Genomic DNA, 20,954 nt, shown 5'->3' with positions numbered 1-20,954 from the left:
TATCAAGGAGGTTGGTGGCACCTTAATTGGAGATGATGGGTTCGTGGTAACGGCTGGAGCAGAAACCATGTGTTTGATGCCATTCCATTTGCTACGTTCCGGACATTATTATGAGCCGTCCTCCCCTCAGCAGCCTCCTGTGGTTTGAACGTGTGTGTGTTTACTGCATGTGTCTGTAAGTGTGTCTATGCGTACACTACAGTGTGCACAGAACTGACTGGTGTACCCAGTACATTGTGTTCCCTCCAGCGCCTGGCTCATGAGTCTCAGTCTTTCAGTCAGAAGTAAGTGAATCAGCAGAGACAGTGGGGACGGAATGCATTCATTGCTGCTTTCACAAAGTGTCCTTTTCCCAAACCCTCCTCCCTCCAGTGCTCGCTCTCTCTCTCTCTCTCTCTCTCTCTCTCTCTCTCTCTCTCTCTCTCTCTCTCTCTCTCTCTCAGCACACAATAACAAAATAAACATATTTAATAAAAGCAATCGCATTCAACTATATGGAGGTCCTCAATCAATAATTTAAACTTCCTGAGTGGCACCAGCACATGTACCTGCAGTGAACTCTGCAGATTGTTCCACAGATTAGCGGCAAAAAACAAAACAAAATCTGTGGAGACTGAAGGGATCTCTAGTGTTATCCATTCCTGAGAACGGGTTTGTTAACTTATGATTCTTATCTTAATTAATGAAGTTACATATGAAGGGAGATTCTGTAAGATTGCTTTGTAAATAAATCAAAGAGAATACAGCTCTCTTCTTACAGACAGAGAGGTCCATCCCACATTTTATACAGACTACAATGATCAGTCCTAAAATTGTCCCCTGTGATAAAATATTGCAGACTGGTAGACTGCGTCCATGGTTTTCAAAACAGAGGTTGCCGCATGCATGTAAACAATATCACCTAAAGCGTTGGTTGAACAATCTTTCTCATATTTTTAACACTGAGGCATGATTTATTTCAATATAGAAAAACAATTTTGGATCTTAGCTTCRTAGTCAGATTTTCAATATGCATTACGAAGGACAACTTGTCATCAATCCAGACACCCAGGTACTTATATTGAGAAACAAGCTCAATTTGGGCTCCATTTGTAGCGTAAKTACGCAGGTCCTCACGGTCAAAATTTTGTGACCTAGAGAACAGCAATTCTTGAGTTCTACAAGTACTAACAGTGTTTCCTATGTCATTAATATACAAGGTGAACAATAATGGACCAAAAATAAAACCCTGAGGAATACCTTTTTGAATCTTAAGAAATTCAGATTTAACCCCCCTCTGTCAAGAGTTGTTGCTAAGACAATTAATTTTCCGAGCAGGAATCTGTTTCGTGATGGGCATGACTTCTGATAAATCCAATATCCTAGCTCCAGGAAAACAAAGTGTACGGGAATTCCGGACCTCCACCAATCTAACCATTGAGCTTCCCATAATAATGGTTGATGGCTGCTGTCCATTTCGAGCCGGAGCCCAACCCTAGCCCCACCAGGGGCTCCTCTAAATCGCCCCCCACAAATGACAGGAATAGCAGAGCCCACCGTAGACCCCGGTAAAGCAGAACCCACCTTAGACCCCGGCGATGCCATCACAATGTTGGCCGAAAAGGAATAAGCTCTTTGGATGCTATATGAGACAAACAAACACAAACACGCACACATACATGCTCATGCGCACGACAACACGCACACACAGACACACACAGACACACAAACACAGCCTTTGGGGCTGTAAGCTAAGATTAGAAAGTCGGAGTTACAAATAGACATGCTATTCTGTGAAAGGTGGAGACAGACCTCTTGTGTGTGTTTGAAGGAAGTGGTGGGGAACAGGAGAAAAAAAAGAAGAAAGAGCTCTGAGCCCTCCCTCCTTCTCCTCCCTCCTCCTCCCTCTCTCCTCCACTGCCTGGGCTATTTTTATCACGCAGGATCCAATCTTAGCAGGACCTGCAGGGGACACAGCCTGTCAGCGAGAGCCACTGACTTCCCCGGCGCTATTCTTAGCTCCGGCACACACTCCAAACCGCTGAACGCTGCTATTCCTGTCTCGTTGAGTTTGACTCCGCTGCACACGGCCAGCCAGATGTGTGCGTAGGGAGTGGTGTGTGTGTTTGTGTATTTTAAGGAGGGAGAGGGGAGGTGGAGTAGTGATTATGCATACAATGCATGATGTGGCCTCTGAAGGTGAATGTCCCCTCAGGCAAGTCCCTCAGAGTTTTATAATGCAGCATTAGCAGATAACACAGAGAGAAGAGAGGAACTCCATTTTGTTACTAGTCTCACCACTGTCACACAGAGAGACAGACACACACACACACATGCACACAGACAAACCCATCCCTCCTCACGCAATGTTCTCTGTTGATCAAACAAACCGGGTACAGCTGTAGGCTGTACGCCTAACAATGTACTAGTGTGCGTGTGTGTGTCTGTGTGTGATATTGTGCATGTGTGTGTGCATGTTTTTACTGCATGTTTAGTAGTGCATGCCTGCATGCGTTGCAGTTTTACTCACGTCAGCTCCGTGGCCCTCTCTGAGATTGTATGTGAGGTCGTGTTGTATCTCGGAGATGAACTTCTGAGCATACTCTGGGTAGAGCCTCAGCACCTCCCTCAGCCCCTTCAGACTGATGTACTGCAGGTCACAGTAGGTCAGGGCCTTCACGTTGGCATTGGTCTTAATCACCTGCTCCTTGGTCAGAGAATCACTGCCGATCAAGTCCCCTTTCCCTGGGGGTATGGAGGAAAACACACACACATCACATCACGTCACATGCAGTCTGTGCTTTTGACCGAGCTTTTCCAATTATTCCAACATCAGAAAGACATATTTTCTATAAGGCTATTTGTGTCTAGTGTCATAAAAGGCACATGAAAGGGTCGGCAGTGGACACGGTGTGTATGAGTGTAATTTGTGTGTGTATGTTTGATGCAGTCATTAAAAAGACATGTTTAATTATTACAGTATATTGAGTATATGTATACAGTATGGATGATGACTATTAATAGGAGTAGTCATTAAGCATACCGGTATGTAATTGGGTGCTCTTTGTTTCATTGCACTAAATAAAGTATGAGAATGTCCGTGTGTGTCTGTGTGTCCGTGTGTATGTGTGTGTATGTGTGTTGGAGGTAATGTGGTTGGGTGATGGACGAAGCCGACTGCAGCACAACAGCACAAAGGAAGCCTCTACAGCGCCTCCCTCAGAGGATCTTTTGGAACTTTTCTGAGTGTAATGTTTACTGTTAATTGTTTTATTGTTTATTTCACTTTTGTTTATTATATATTTTACTTGCTTTGCCAATGTAAACATATGTTTCCCATGCCAATAAAACCCTTAAATTGAAATTGAATTGAAATTGTATTGAGAGAGAGAGAAAGAGAGCGAGAGAGAGAGAGAGAGAGAGAGACACTTACAGCAGTGAGGAGGGAGAGGGGCTACAGGGGGTTGGACAGAGTGAGGGATGGGGTGATAGAGGGAAGAGGGGAGGGCCCCACTGTGTTAACTTCTCTCTACATCTACACCCTCCTCTCTTCACCCTTATCTCCACCCAGCAGACTCTACCATTCTCTTTCTTCTCTCTCTCTCTCTCTCTCTCAATTTCAATTTCAATTTAAGTGCTTTATTGGCATGGGAAACATATGTTTACATTGCCAAAGCAAGTGAAATATATAATAAACAAAAGTGAAATAAACAATAACAAATTAACAGTAAACATTACACTCACAAAAGTTCCAGTACAAAAGGGAAAATAAATAAACATAAATGGGTTGTATTTACYATGAGATTGATTTACAATCTCTCTCATGTTCTTTATTTTTCACTCTCACTCTGTACGCAGCCCCTCCCTCCCTCCCCTTGGTTTATATGACTCCCCCATTCATTTTCTCTCCTTCTCCACCTCCTCCTCCTCCTTTCTTCACCATAATTCAACTCACGTATGATAGACATCTACAGGACTAGAAAATCAAGGTTTCAAGGAACCACTTTATAAAGATTCTTAGTTCAACATGACATTTGAAGAAGTGAAGCATAATTTTAACCGTTTTTCATTAAGAACATCTTCCCCATCTCTCCCCTTCACTCTGTGTGTGTGTGTGTGTGTGTGTGTGTGTGTGTGTGTTGTGTGTGTGTGTGGTGTGTGTGTGTGTGTGTGTGTGTGTGTGTGTGTGTGTGTGTGTGTGTGTGTGAGGATAACATACAGCCAGCCCCTACTTCCTGCATGCCCCGCTCACCCTCATGATTTTCTTTTTTTAGCGGGCTATACAGATTTTATATTCATGAGTTTATTGAGATGCAAAACTGCATGTATAGGACACTTATGGATTGTGTACATGTATGAATCCAGTGTTGAGTGTGAATGTATGTTCAAATATGGGTGTATTCATCCGGTATGCTTAGCATCCGTTCTTGACTCTAGTCCATGTGCATGGCCTATATCGAACCATGTTTGTGTGTGTCAATATCATTCTGACTACTTCCAAGCAACCCCCCCCCCCCCCCCGCCCCCTCAGTCCCCTGTGTCTGTGTTAACCCTTTGTCTCCCAGGAACCTCTGTGTTTGAAGGGAGACCTGGCTAGATGTACTCTATGGGCCGTGCTCCACTGCTCCCAGCTTGGTTTTACAGCTCTGGATTAATAATCCAAGTGTTTTAATCCTTTCATATCCATCCATTAATAATCTCAGAGCTGCGATGTGGCTCACCTGCCTGCTCTCTCATTGATGTGTGTGCCATGATTAGAGATATAGGCTGGGAGCTTGGCAGATGAATACCTCTCTCTCACACACACACACACACACACACACACACACACACACACACACACACACACACACACACACACACACACACACACACACACACACACACACACACACACACACACACACACGAGTACACCAAACATTAAGAACACCATAACTCTAACCAGTCATCAATCCAATACCACCTGACCTTTTAGAACCCTGACATGTGGATCTATGGGTCACGTGTGTCATAGATCCACATGTCAGGGTCTCAAAAGGTCAGGTGATATTGGATTGTATGACTGGTTAGAGTTATGGTGTTCTTCATTTTTTTTTCAATTGCTAACAAGCATCGGTCAATACTGAAGCCACTTTTTCAAAAGTCTTCACACAGTCTGCATTACAAACATGCATCTCAGCCAAACAGTTAATCTCACCTCCAAAACTCACTCAAACCACTTCATACGTCTCAAAATAAGCTCATTCGACAATAACACTGGCAACAATTCTCACTCAGAAAGCATACATTGTCACTCATAACACACTGATCTAAAAAACACAAACAAGGAGCACTACATAAATGATGAACTTTTCTCTTTGAAGTTTGAATGATTTTTCACATAAATCAGTATTTCATTATAGAATAAGAAAACACCTTTTCACTTTGACTGTACTAAAGTATATGTACGTGAATGAATCAGAAATGCAGCAATTTGCTTCAATAGCCTTTATTTTTTCTATATCTTTGCATATAGTAATTTACTATATGAAAAAAGAAAAAAAATGAACAAAAACAAATTCCTGAAATTCCAGGGCTGCAATAATAATACAAACACAACTACATGTATAGTATAATCACTCATACTGTACAGTACTGTGAGGGTTCTAGTTCTCATCAACATGTATAGTATAACACTCATACTGTACAGTACTGTGAGGTTCTAGTTCTCATCGACATGTATAGTATAGATACTCATACTGTACAGTACTGTGAGGGTTCTAGTTCTTATCAACATGTAGAGTATATCACTCATACTGTACAGTACTGTGAGGGTTCTAGTTCTCATCAACATGTAGAGTATAACTCATCACTGTACAGTACTGTGAGGGTTCTAGTTATCATCGACATGTATAGTATAATCACTCATACTGTACAGTACTGTGAGGGTTCTAGTTCTCATCAACATGTGAGTAATAATCACTCATACTGTACAGTACTGTGGAGGGTTCTAGTTCTCATCAACATGTATAGTATAACACTCATACTGTACAGTATGTGAGGATTCTAGTTCTCATCAACATGTATAGTATAAATCACTCATACTGTACAGTACTGTGAGGGTTCTAGTTATCATCAAACATGTATAGTATAATCACTCATACTGTACAGTACTGTGAGGGTCTAGTTCTCATCAACATGTATAGTATACACTCATACTGTACAGTACTTGTGAGGGTCCTAGTTCTCATCAACATGTATAGTATAACACTCATACTGTACAGTACTGTGAGGGTTTAGTTCTCATCAACATGTATAGTATACACTCATACTGTAACAGTACTGTGAGGGTTCTAGTTCTCATCAAACATGTAGTATAACACTCATACTGTACAGTACTGTGAGGGTTCTAGTTATCATCAACATGTATAGTATAACACTCATACTGTACAGTACTGTGAGGGTTCTAGTTATCATCAACATGTATAGATAACACTCAACTGTACAGTACTGTGAGGGTTCTAGTTATCATCAACATGTATAATAAGTATCACTCCATACTGTACAGTACTGTGAGAGTTTTAGTTCTCATCAACATGTATAGTATAATCACCTCCATCACTGTAACATGTACTGTGAGAGTGTTTAGTTCTCATCAACATGTATAGTATAGACACTCATACTGTACAGTACTGTGAGGGTTCTAGTTCATCAACATGTATAGTATAATCACTCATACTGTACAGTACTGTGGAGAGTTTTAGTTCTCATCAACATGTATAGTATAATCACTCATACTGTACAGTAACTGTGGAAGGAAGGGGCTCACTTGTCGTCTGGGACATGGAAGGGAAAGGAAAGGGGTGAATGGGAAAAGAACGAGAAGGAGAAGAGAACAGAAGAGGAGGAGAATGGAAGAAAATAAGAAGAAAGGAAATGTTAGTGAGGGGAAAGAGACGCGTAGCAGAAGAAAAGAAGAAGAAGAGGAGAGAAAGCAGAGAAGAAAGGGAGGGCCGCACCCAGACACAGACGAGAAGCGCAGAACGAGAAAGAGAGCGAGGGGGGGGGGTCGTGGTCGGGGGGGGTCGCCCGCGCGGCGCCGTCCGGGTCCCGCCGTGGTGCGGGGTTACTGGTCGCTGATGGCGCGACGGATCCCCCCGACCGCCGAGATAAGAGGGACGGAGAAGAGGGGGTCGTGCATTCCGCGCGCCCCCCCCCCCGCCCCCACACACACCCCCCCCCACCCCCACCCCCCCCCACCCCCCCCCCACCCCCGCAACAGCGGAGGAGAAAAGGCGACACAGCCCAGAGCGGCTCCCAGAAGATGGGACCCAGACGAGGAAGGCCCAGGGAGAAATTGTATCGGGAAGAAGAACGGGGAACCCAGACCAGCCCTGAGAGGACGACCCAATGGACCAGACCAGACTGGACCGAGCCAGCAGGCAGAGCAACGGCAAGCCACAGAAACCGGGACACACATGACGGGCCCCGCCCCGGGTTGAGAGGTACCCGCCGCCCGCCACCCCGCCGGGGCACCACGGACCCCCCCCCCCACGGTCACCGGGCCCCGAAGGTTTATCATCCCACTCACCCACTACCCTTCTCTCTCTCTTTAGTTATCACAACATGTATAGTATAATCACTCATACTGTACAGTACTGTGAGGGTTCTAGTTCTCATCAACATGTATAGTATAACACTCATACTGTACAGTACTGTGAGGGTTCTAGTTCTCATCAACATGTATAGTATAATCACTCATACTGTACAGTACTGTGAGGGTTCTAGTTCTCATCAACATGTATAGTATAATCACTCATACTGTACAGTACTGTGAGGCGTATGTCATCATTCAACATGTATAGTATAATCACTCATACTGTACAGTACTGTGAGGTTCTAGTTCTCATCAACATGTAAGTATAATCACTCATACTGTACAGTACTGTGAGGGTTCTAGTTCTCATCAACATGTATAGTATAATCACTCATACTGTACAGTACTGTGAGGGTTCTAGTTCTCATCAACATTATAGTATAATCACCATCTACTGTACAGTACTGTGAGGGTTCTAGTTCTCATCAACATGTAGAGTATAATCACTCATACTGTACAGTACTGTGAGGGTTCTAGTTCTCATCAACATGTATAGTATAATCACTCATACTGTACAGTACTGTGAGGTTCTAGTTTCTCATCAACATGTTAGTATAATCACTCATACTGTACAGTACTGTGAGGGTTTTAGTTCTCATCAACATGTATAATAATCACTCATACTGTACAGTACTGTGAGGGTTCTAGTTCTCATCAACATGTGTAATAATCACCATTACTGTACAGTCTGTGAGGGTTCTAGTTCTCATCAACATGTATAGTATAATCACTCATACTGTACAGTACTGTGAGGGTTCTAGTTCTCTCTCTCTCCTGCATTTGGCCACATATTCTCATCAACATCGCATCTTATGTCTCTGCCGATGCATCTTGGAAAGTATCTTCTGGATTACTCAACCAACCTCGCGCATTCACCGCAATGTCATCCACCTGGCAGTCTTCAGGAGAAGTGTCTCCACACCCTGGCAGTCTTCAGGAGAAGTGTCTCCACACCCTGGCAGTCTTCAGGAGAAGTGTCTCCCACACCCTGGCAGTCTTCAGGAGAAGTGTCTCCCACACCCTGGCAGTCTTCAGGAGAAGTGTCTCCACACCCTGGCAGTCTTCAGGAAAGTGTCCCTCCAACCCTGGCAGTCTTCAGGAGAAGGTGTCTCCACACCTGGCAGTCTTCAGGAGAAGTGTCTCCACACCCTGGCGTCTTCAGGAGAAGTGTCTCCACACCCTGCAGTCTTCAGGAGAAGTGTCCTCCACACCCTGGCAGTCTTCAGGAGAAGTGTCTCCACACCCTGCAGTCTTCAGAGAAGTGTCTCCACACCACCCTGGCAGTCTTCAGGAGAAGTGTCTCCACACCCTGGCATGTCTCAAAGTCTCAACTCCACACCCTGGCATGTCTTCAGGAGAAGTGTCTCCACACCCTGGCATGTCTTCAGGAGAAGTGTCTCCACACCCTCATGTCTTCAGGAGAAGTGTCTCCACACCCTGGCATGTCTTCAGGAGAAGTGTCTCCACACCCGTGCAGTCTTCAGGAGAAGTGTCTCCACACCCTGGCAGTCTTCAGGAGAAGTGTCTCTACACCCTGGCAGTCTTCAGGAGAAGTGTCTCTACACCCTGGCAGTCTTCAGGAGAAGTGTCTCTACACCCTGGCAGTCTTCAGGAGAAGTGTCTCCACACCCTGGCAGTCTTCAGGAGAAGTGTCTCCACACCCTGGCAGTCTTCAGGAGAAGTGTCTCCACACCCTGGCAGTCTTCAGGAGAAGTCTCCACACCCTGGCAGTCTTCAGGAGAAGTGTCTCCACACCCTGGCAGTTCTCCCATCAGGAGAAGTGTCTCCACACCTGGCAGTCTTCAGGAGAAGTGTCTCCACCACCCCTGGCAGTCGTCAGGCAGAACGTGCTATACACCCTGGCCGTCACGTCCAGGCGCACTCTCGCCTACATACAACCCTGGCAGGTCTTCAAGGAGAAGTTGTCTCCACACCCTGCATTCATGGCATCCATTAAGGACATCTGGTCATGTGGATGGTGGTCATAAACCTTCCACCTACGCGCAGAGAAGAACTCCTCTATGGGGTTTAGGAAGGGGGAGAATGGAGGCAGGAATAGTACTGACATCCTGGGATGTGCAGCAAACKAGTCTGTGACTGCAGCAGAGTGGTGGAATGCCACATTATCCCACACAACAACGAAGGTAGGGAAGTTTCTTCCCCCTCTCTCATCCGCTGACACAAGTTGATTATGCAGGTCATCCAGAAAATAAATGAGCCTCTCTGTATTGTAGGGGCCAATGAGTGGTTTGTGTAACAGCACACCATCATTGGACAGTGCTGCACACATTGTGATGTTAGCTCCTCTGGACTGGGACATCCAGGTTGAATCCAGCTTCATCCACAAAGATAAATGTATGTGCAGTTTGCCTGGCTTCCATCTCCATTACTCTATAAAATACAATAAATCCACAGMTTTACAGTACTTTACATTATYCATAGCTGTGTATGTACCCAGTTTGGTTATTGAACAGACATCTTACCTGGACATATTGATACCGGACTTCTTTCACATGTTCAATGTTTCTCTCAAAGGGTTCAGTGTACAACTGCTTCATCCTTATTTTATGTTTCTCTGGGACTCTGGTTGTCGTTGTGCTGACCGTTTTCACATTCCCAAAAGGGATATTGTCTGCCAGCACTCTGTCCCAAATTACCCGCAGTTTGATTACATTGTTGCCAATTACCATGTCAACAATGGCAATTTCCTGTGCATCTGATAATATTCTGCCTCTCTCTCCTGTGGGAGGCAACTTTCGGATCCTACTGAAAAACACAAAACAATCAATATATTTCAAAATGTCAGTACATGTAAAAATGTGAACATACTGTATTGTACTGTAATATGTAGTTCAATTATCATTGAAGGATGCACATCTCACCTGTTGTTTTGCCGGAAATGTCGTACTATTGATGCAACTGTTGAACGCTGCAGATTTGGTTGCACCCTTAAACCGGCCTCTCTCAAAGAGAGACCATGGTTTACAACATGGTCAATAATTGTGGCCCTTATCTCATTAGAGACCACCGCTCTTGGTSTTCCTCTCCTTTGTCCTCCACGCATTCTCCRTCTCCCTGCCACTCTTCTTTCCCCACCAACCTGTCTTCCTTSATCCATGTTTCCAAACTAAATCATTCCGAAGACGTCCTCTTTTGTCTGTTTGGTAACGAGACTAAGAACAGGACACTTGGGTAGGCTTTCAGCTGAAATTGCAATCAGCTGTGTTTGGAATGATTAAATATTCTGCTGAGATGTTCTATATGATTCAATCTGGTTACTGCAGAAATGCACGACATTTGCCATCATTCTGTTTTGAATGTGTTTTTAACTGTTTTGGAAACAGTGTGTTGCATTTGAAAACATGTGCGGCAAATATATAGTTTAGCAGGTGGTGGAGTATGAATGAGAAAAGAGTTCATGGACTTCGGAGAATGTGGTCATTGATTGCATTTTGTGTGAAAGCAATGACAAATTATTCACAGTTTGGTCCACATACACTTCTATTTRGCTGACTGTGTGAAGAGTTTTGACAATGTGACTTCAGTTTTGACCAATGCACTTTAGCAATTGAAAAAAACTGTAATGCGCACGCATGCACACGCACACACACACACACACACACTGAGTATACCAAACATTAAAAACACCTTCCTAATATTGAGTTGCACTCCCCCCCTTTTTGCCCTCAGAACAGCCTCAATTCGTCGTGGATTGGATTACAAGGTGTCAAAAGCGTTCCACAGGGATGCTGGCCCATGTTGATTCCAATGCTTCCCATACTTGTGTCAAATTGGTTGGATGTCTTTTGGGTGGTGGACCATTCTTGATAGACACAGGAAACTGTTGTCTCAGGGCTTAAAAGGCTTAAAAATCCTTCTTTAACCTGTCTCCTTCCCTTCATCTACACAGATTGAAGTGGATATAACAAGTGGCATCACTAAGGGATCATAGCATTCAACTGGATATTCTCTCTCTCGTCCGGCCAAACCGACACGACAGCCTTCTCAAAAAGCATATTGAGTCATTGAGTCATACAGAGGGATTTGACAGTCCCAGGATGGTGGTGACTGGGCTAAGGCAGTATATTTGAAAAAGTATTGATACATTTGATATCCATGCGATATCCATCCCTCCATCTGTTTATCTGATGGCACCTTTCTATTCTGCCTTAGTGACGTTAGAAAGAACTCACTGTTTCCAGCTAAGTCAACCTCCAGCTACAAACCCCCCAGGAGGACCCAGTCAGTCGGTGGCTGCTCAGCGCGAACACCTATCTGTCCCCTTCCATAGTCCCCGGGGGCAGACAGACAGGACTAGACCCACTGGAGCATGATATCTGTCTCTGTCTCTCTCTCTATGCGTGTGAGAGGAGACAGAAATGATTAATTCTTTATAAGACTCCATGTTCCACACACACACAGCACAGCAGCAGACACCAACACACAGAGATAGAAGGAGAGCAAGACTAAATAAGAGAGTGATGCTTGAAACAGAAGCGAGGAGGAGGATGGAGAAAGAAGTCATAAAGAAAATCTAGAGAMGAAGTATAGTGAATTTCCAGTGCTTGAAGTATTATTCTTCACTATATTATTCTCAGTGTAATCCCATTGAAAACATATAGAGATCAAATGTTGGAAGAGGGTTTGTTGTTGATGATTTTCCAGTAGCAGTAGGACAAAGGGGCATAATTAGACTATCTGAAGCATTTCCACCCATGCCTTCTCACCGTGTCTTAGAGGGACACTGCTCCTACATAATTCTAGGGTCTATTGAACCATGTCCCCTCCCTCACAACTCCCGTTCCATGGACACACATTAATCCCAATAGCCCTAATGCTGAAATGCTATGACAACTCCAGTGCCACTTCCTCTGTCTCTCTCGTCCTCTCTCTCTCTGTCTCCCTTTCTTTCTCTATATGTCTCTCCCTCTCACCATACCTGATTAAAGTTATATTCGACGTGCTTCAACTAAATATACAGTAGTAACCATAAAGCGCATCACTATAGCCCCTGTGCTACAGGACTAACCATTCCAGGCACGAAGACTCACACGTCAGTAGACACAGGAGCTGCTTGCTTATCTCCCCCCCACGAGGGAAGGAGAGAAACAAAGGCTAGAGATGTGCTGTTAGAATCAAGAAAGACAGACACAAGAGAATATACTGAACAAGAAAAAGTGAATGAATGAAAGAACACATCCTATAGACAGTCACAAAGTATTGACTTGACCTTCCACATGAATAGAGATCATTTGATATATTGCTTTGGGGACATATTTAAGGAGATGATATTGTGCGTAAATCCTTCTCACTCTGCTCCAGCGACAGACAGATAGACGAAGGTCTGACACACTATGTTGATAGATAGCTCTATGTACTGCTGACTACTCTGCACTACCTACACATTACAATAACATACACATGCACGCAAACACATGCACCCCTTAGAGAAGAGCGTCCTATCCCTCCTAACCACACACATGATGTGACCCACTGCTTATATGCTTATACAACCACATAACATCTCTATTAAGGCTGCAATACGCTGTACAATCACACGCAGTCTGTAGTAGGCTGAACATATGTCCCTGGCACACTCTGGTCTGTAAAGAACGGCAGGCGAGTGAAAAGTGAAGGGGGATCATGCATCAACGTGAAACCCAACACCAGCGATACTCAAACCAGGGCCTCAAGGTTAGCAACGCTGCTGCTTTTCTTCTTCCCCTGGAAGTAAACACTCAAATCAGTCCCTCGTTAGAGGGTAGGGCTTGAAAACCAGCAAGGCTACCGACCTCGAGGTCATATAACGCCCTCTTTACATATCATCTTTGAATGATAGTCAAGTGCTGCATGTGGGACATAATCACCTTTAAATGAGGAAACTAAGCAGCCATTTTGATGCTAACCGCTAGAGGCTTGACCTTCATCATTACACATGACTATGGGGTCTGTTATCACACAATACACTTGGAAGACACAGCTCCTCCCTGCATAGCCACGGGCTGTAGGGGTGTTGAGGGGGCTGCAGCACTCCCTGCTTATAGTGGTACTCCATACAAACAGTCACCACATGAATACATGACATCTAGCTGTCCACACACCCCCTCCATTTATATGTAAATAGATGTGCTTGCTGTGTGTGTTGTTTCATGTTTTTATGTATCACTGGTTTAAAACACTGTATGTGCGTAATGATGACAGGTATGTGTGTGTGAGCAAATACATTAGTCCACGGGCGGGAGCAGAGGTGTGTGTGTTTGTGGGTGATGACGTGAGCTAGAAAAGTGTGTGTGTCTACTGACGTGTGAGTCTTCGTGCCTGGAATGGTTAGTCCTTTAGCGTAGGGCCTATAGTGATACGCTTAAGAAGTATATTTATGTTGACAAGGGTTTCATGATTACTACTGTATATCTAGTTGAGGCACGTCGAATATAACTTTAAACAGGTATGTGGATCCAGAGGAAAGAAGAGAAGACTTAGAGAGAAAGAGAAGGAGAGAAAGGGAAAGCAAGACAGAGTAGGAGAGAGAGAGAGAGAAAAAGAAAACAGAGACAGAGCGAGAGACAGAGGAAGTGGCACTGGAGTTGTCATAGCATTTCAGCATTAGGGCTATTTGGATTAATGTGTGTGTCCATGGAACGAGGGTTGTGAGGGAGGGGACATGGTTCAATAGACCTTAGAATTATGTAGGAGCAGTATCCCTCTAAGACGGGGTGAGAAGGAATGGGTGGGAATGGTTAAGGGTTAGGGTTAAGGGTTAAGGGTTAGGATTAGGGGTTAGTGATAATAGGATTTTGAATTTCGGTACCCACAAGGATAGTAAAACAATGAGCTAGGTCTCCTCTCAGTCTCCAGGTCTGTCTGATTGAACGTCAGCTCTCTGTGAAATGTATTGACTTTGGCCAGTCTACATTACTGGTCAAAAGTTTTAGAACACTGAAATTACACATTTGGAGTTATGTAGTAACCAATAAAAGAGTTAAACAATTCAAAATATATTTTATATTTTAATTTCTTCAAATAGACACCCTTTGCCTTGATGACAGCTTTGCACACTCGTAGCATTCTCTCTGACAAGGTAGTAGGGGCATACAGAAGATAGCCCTATTTGGTAAAATACCAAGTCCTTATTATGACAAGAACAGCTCAAATCAGCAAAAAGAAACGACAGTCCATCCTTACTTTAAGACTTGAAGGTCAGTCAATACGAATACTTCAAGAACTTAGAAAGTTTCTTTAAGTACAGTACCAAAAAACCATCAAGCGCTATGATGAAACTGGCTCTCATGAGAACCGCCACAGGAAAGGAAGACTCAGAGTTACCTCTGCTGCAAAGGATAAGTTCATTAGAGTTACCAGTCTCAGAAATTGCAGCCCAAATAAATGCTTCACAGAGTTCAACTAACATTCACATCTCAACATCAACTGTTCAGAGGAGACTGTGTGAATCAGGCCTTCGTGGTCGAATTGCTGCAAAGAAACCACTACTAAAGGACACCAATAATAAGAAGAGACCTGCTTGGGCCAAGAAACACGAGCAATGGAAATTAGACCGGTGGAAATCTGTCCTTTGGTCAGGAGTCCAAATTGGAGATCTTTGGTTCCAACTGCCATGTCTTTGTGAGACGCGTGTGGATGAATGGATGATCTCCACATGTGTATTTCCCACCGCGAAGCATGGAGGAGGAGGTTTTATGGCATGGGGCTGCTTTGCTGGTGACACCATCTTTGATTTATTTAGAATTCAAGTCATACTTAACCAGCATGGCTACCACAGCATTCTGCAGCGATACGCCATCCCATCTGGTTTGAGCTTAGTGGGACTATCATTTGTTTTTCAACAGGAAAATGACCCAACACACCTCCAGGCTGTGTAAGGGCTATTTTGGCAATAAGGAGAGTGATGGAGTGCTGCATCAGATGACCTGGCCTCCACAACCAACCGACCTCAACCCATTTGAGATGGTTTGGGGTGAGTTGGACCGCAGAGTGAAGGAAATGCAGCCAACAAGTGATCAGCATATGTGGGAACTCCTTCAAGACTGTTGGAAAAGCATTCCAGGTGAAGCTGGTTGAGAGAATGCCAAGAGTGTGCAAAGCTGTCATCAAGGAAAGGGTGGCTATTTGAAGAATCTCAAATATAAAATATATTATGATGTTTTTAACACTTTTTTGGTTACTACATGTGTGTTATTTCATAGTGTTGATGTCTTCACTATTATTGTACAATGTAGAAAATAGTAAAAATAAAGAAAAACCCTTGAATGAGTGCTCTAAAACTTTTGACCGGTAGTGTACTGAGAAAGGATCCTTTGTCAGTCTGTCACACAGTCAACTCTGTTTGTCTGTGTGGGTGTGTTTGTTCGTGTGTGAGGGGGTACTTGTACGTTAATTTGTTGTTTCCTTACATGGTCTTGAATGACTTTCCCAACTGACAATAATTCATAATTCTGAGCGTAGTTACCCTAATCAACTTCAACATTTCAATATGTCATTGTAGTAATACGAATAGGCCCCTTCTTCAACACAAGTCATAATCTGCAACAAGCTATCACAGTCTCATGTCATTTCTTGACGTCCTTGGACAAACATCTATTTTTGCCTAGTAACTCAATTCATTTCATCCTGATTGGTTAAGGGTTAAGGGTTAAGGTTTGGGATACGGTTAAAATAGGAATAACTCTAGGGTTAAGATCAGGCAATAATTCCGATTGGTTAACAGTTCAGGCATTAATTCTGATTTGTTAAATTAAGGATTAAGGTTTGGGATAGGGTTAAAACAGAAAAACACCTCCAGGTTAAGTATAGCCATTAATTAAGACTGGCCTTGCTAACTCATTGTGGATGGATGGCTCAGTGGTCTAAGCAGTGAGCTCCAATTACATAGACTGCTGGTTTAATCCCAGCTCCTGGCACTTGTTTTGAGTTGTTGTTTTTTTGCCCCTAGTGGACGGTTTTGACAGCTTCTCCTGATGTCCTGGGGACCTGCAAAAACGCCACATTTCTACTTGAATCTGGAGTGATCTCTCTGGTCATAATATAGCCTAGTGCCCATCAATACAGATCAGCCTGTAGATATAAGATATGAGACATTTACTTATATGATGCATCAACTGCTTGATACTGTAAAGGTTAACTAGATTTAAACTGGTATAGATTGGGGTTAGGGGGTTTCCAAGCCAGTGCTCCCCTGTATTTCAACCTGGACTCAGGGGTACACGTAACATAGTAAATGTAAACCCGGGACATACCAATTATGATATGTTACGTTTKGTATGGTATGCATTAATTTGTGGATGTCCATCATCCATTTTGTATGATATGTTACGATTTACAGTTCGAACAATATGTTACGAATTTGCAAAACGTGTGACATTCCAATTTGTTGTGACAAACATTAGCTAGGTGGTTAACACTAAAGTTAGCTAGGTGGCTATCGTTAGCTAGGCTAGGGGTTAGGGTAAGTTTAGGGTTAGGGGAAGGATTAGCTAACATGCTAAGTAGTTGCCAAAGTAGCTAAAAAGTAATGAGTAGTTGCAAAGTTTATAATTAGCTAAAATGCTAAAGTTGTCTGTGATGAGATTCAAACACGCAACCTTTGGGTTGCTAGACGTTTGTGTTTTACGCCTACCCATCCACCCCGACCAACCACCTTACCACGTCTAATGTAGCCATACCAAACGTAACATATCATACTAATCTGGGTGTCCCGGATATATGTTTACTATGCTACGTCTAGTCTATGAGACCAGGCTGTGTAATTCACAGCAAATGCATGTGTATTGTGTGATTGTTCAGAAAACAAAAGCAGGTCTGTTAGAATGTGTATGTCATCAGGTATATGCACTTATGTGTGTGTGCCTGTGTGCGTATGTGCGTGTGTACATGTGTGCCTGTGTGCGTGTGTACATGTGTGCCTGCGTGCGTGAGTCTGTGTGCCCTATGTCTCCTTACCCAGTATAGCCAGCACAGTGTTGTCCTTCAGCACCTCCATGGACCCGGAGCAGACAAAGTAGATGGCCTGCAGGGCGTCTCCCTGGCGGATGAGGAACTCTCCCGGGGCGCAAAACGATGTCTTGATGATGAGGGACAGGGAGCGCAGACATCCCCTACTGGCCGACTCAAACAGCGGCAGCTGCAATAGCTCCTTATTCAGGTGCATGGCGATGTCCGCCCTCAACTCGTCTGGGAAGTCCTTCAACAACTAGAGAGAGTGGGGGATGAGAAAGAAAGAATAAAAGATGAGCGCTAGAGTTTGGACAGAGAGGATTGACAGGTGATAGAGAAAGTTGAAGAGGTAGAACAGGGGGAAGAAAGAGAGGCAAAACAAGTTATTGAATTGAGAGAAGAATCAATACAGGAGGAATTACATTTTTAACCAACAGGAGTATTGGGAACACGAAAAGAAATACAAGAATGAGGAGAGAGAGAAGAGGAGAGAGAGAGAGGAGAGGAGAGAGAGAGAGAGAGAGAGAGAGAGAGAGAGAGAGAGAGAGAGAAAGGGAAAGAGCGGGAGCGAGGCGTGCGAGACAGTGGCAGCATAGGCGTCAGAGAAGGACTGCTTAGTCCACTGTTGTTATAACCCACCTCGCTGACGTCGATGCCGTTGTTACAGACCAGGTTGTCTGGAAGCACTCCAGCATGCGTTGCTCCGGGCCTTGGGCAGGCGGTGGACCCTGATGAAGTCCTTCAGGTCCTTGGTACGGGTGTGGTAGAGGGGCGCCGAGAGTACATCCTCTGAATGATGGCGGTCACGTTACCAAACACCACCGCATGCATCAGGGCTGGGGGAAAGGGACAGGGAGAGGTTAGTGTGTGTGTGTTGCTGTGTGTGGAGGGGGGAAGTGGGTGTGGAGGGGGAAGTGGGTGTGGGGGGGGTGTAGTGTGTGTGTGTGTTGTGTGTGGTGTGTGTGGTGTGTGTGTGTGTGTGTGTGTGTGTGTGTGTGTGTGTGTGTGTTGTGTGTGTGTGTGTTGTGTGTTGTGTGTGTGTGTGTGTGTGGTGTGTGTGTGGTGTGCGTGCGTGCGTGCGTGCGTGCGTGAGTGAGTGTGTGATCAACGTAAGAATCAGTAAATAGATAATACTTAATGATACAAACAGAAAATAGTTTCACATACAAGATACAGATACCAGATGCACAACAATCATCTGCACCAAGCCCAGAGAGATCAAACAGTCATCTGTTACAGTACTGTACATACATACTGTATCTACAGAAGGTACATTGCTCATGTAACAGTGTTGCTTCCGTCCCTCTCCTCGCTCTAACCTGGGCTTCAACCAAGGACCCTCTGAACACATCAACAACTGCCTCCCACGAAGCATCGTTACCTATCGCTCCACAAAAGCCACGGCCCTTGCAGGGCAAGGGGAAAAAACTACTTCAAGGTCTCAGAGCAAGTGGATCGAAATGCCACTAGCGCGCACCGCTAACTAGCTAGCCACACCGGTTACACTCACAGCGTTTCAATAGCATACCCCTGCCAAAATAGAAGTTTGCACTGACTCTCTCTCTCTCCCTCTGATTTTCTTTCTTATCTCTTTCTTTCCTGCTTATCCTTCTCTCTGTGTGTCTGATTACGGCTCCCCTCTTTCTACCACCCCCTCTTCCATCTCTCTCTCTCTCCACACACACACACGCACACACACTCTTTTGTTTTACTATCCTTGTGGGGACCAAAACATTTATTCCCTTTCAAAATAATATTTTCCCTAACCTTAATGCTAACACTAGACCTAACCCCAACCTTAATTCTAACCCTAACCCTAATTGTAACCCTAACCCTAAACCTAACCCCTAAGCCTAAAATAGCCTTTTTACTTGTAGGGTCTGGAGAAATGTTCCTTGTTTTACTATCCTTTCTGGTCCCCACAAGGATAGTAAAACCAAACCACACACACTYCACTGATGGCACAGAACACTTTGACTCTGCGTGATTGTGTGGGTTGTTGCTTTTGGAGGTTTGCAAGGATGGGTGTGTGTCTCCACAACAGTGACTGAGGTTGAGAGTGTGTGTAAGTCTGATAGAAGGGGCCACTAACAAGGGTGCTGTGACTGTGTGTACATGGATCGTTAAATATCAGAGCCAACTGAAGCAGACACATTGAAGGGGCGCATTCTAAGAACTCTCTCCTGACCGATTAGACAATCAGTGAGTACCTCAGTCCTATGATCCTGGAGGGTCATATCATTCTTATTGTGTAACAGTCTGGTTCTGGGTAGACAGGTTGTTGTTTCTCCCTGTGAGGATGAAGCTCTATAATGTTCTCCGTCTGTAGGGCACATCGCCACGGTTACCTGTTACCTGTAGGACTATAGCCAGCTTAGCTGTATTTAAACCGTGTTAAACTTCAACTCTCCAGGCAAAGCAGGTTAAATGTGCCTATTTTGACATGTTCCAATGAGATAATTTTGGGCAGGATGTATGAGTGTTTTGTGCTGTGTTTGTGTGCGCACACATTAAATGTGTATGGATGTGTTACTTTCAGTGTTGAGCAGTGTCTTTTTTAAGTGTATGAATCTGTGTCTGTGTTGACACTAGAGAGCGTGTTAATGTGTGGATGGCATTTCAGCTGGTTGGGACAGTAATGGCACAGTGCTATGCTCTGGTGACAAGCCTGTGTGTGTGTGTGTGTGTGTGTGTGTGTGTGTGTGTGTGGTGTGGTGGTGTGTGTGTGTCTGTGTAGCCTCCACTCTTAATTTCAGCACTTTAATTGCACTGAGGCCTAAGTAATAGCCCTCCTCCTCTTTCTCATGAAACAGACCTTTACTGCCCTCCTTTATTGAGAGAGCACCAGACTGGACATCTGGAATGGGGTCAATTTGTTACACCATCTCCCTGCGTGTTGATAATGGCACCATATTTCCTATATTGTGCACTCGTTTGCCAGAGCCCATAGTAAGTAGTTGGACTATGTGGAGCTAGGGTGCCATTTGGGATACATACATAGACATCACACTCTCAGTGACATCATTGACAGTTCTTCCATTTGCAAGAAGCCCTGGGGAAGGGCAGGTTACTGCAAACACATTGCTGTTTTTTCATCTGAGCTATAAGTATGCAGTTTCCATTTGAACCATTTATTATGAACTAGTCTGACAGGCATGACCTAAATGAACCAACACCTCCAAAATGCGACAAGGAGTGGGTTTGATCACTGTGATGTGGCCTGAGGGGAGATGTAGTCTAAGGATCAGTGGGGAACTGTAAGGGCTTTCAGCGCAACAAGGATTCATAACGATTTATAAAATGATTTATTTTTTTGTATTTAAATTTTGTTGTAATTTCTAATTTAATCTTTTCTACAATTTTAAATGACATTCTTATTTAATTTGCC

General features: G+C 44.1%; 1 protein-coding gene across 1 annotated transcript in view; it reads right to left on the bottom strand.

Annotated features, from left to right (window-relative positions):
- LOC111976762 (voltage-gated delayed rectifier potassium channel KCNH8-like) overlaps positions 1-20,954 on the bottom strand; it is a 211,247-nt gene that overhangs the window by 8,373 nt on the left and 181,920 nt on the right. The window contains 6 exon segments of the mRNA XM_024005873.3: positions 2,510-2,724; positions 17,573-17,822; positions 18,206-18,231; positions 18,234-18,272; positions 18,275-18,337; positions 18,340-18,402. Of these exon segments, the coding sequence (XP_023861641.1) occupies positions 2,510-2,724; positions 17,573-17,822; positions 18,206-18,231; positions 18,234-18,272; positions 18,275-18,337; positions 18,340-18,402 (656 nt within the window).

The sequence above is a fragment of the Salvelinus sp. IW2-2015 genome, linkage group LG2 (assembly GCF_002910315.2).
Source record: "Salvelinus sp. IW2-2015 linkage group LG2, ASM291031v2, whole genome shotgun sequence".
In the NCBI taxonomy this organism is placed as follows: Eukaryota; Metazoa; Chordata; class Actinopteri; order Salmoniformes; family Salmonidae; genus Salvelinus; species Salvelinus sp. IW2-2015.
The sequence above is the reverse complement of the archived record's forward strand: the minus strand, read 5'-3'. Positions and strand labels throughout refer to the sequence as shown.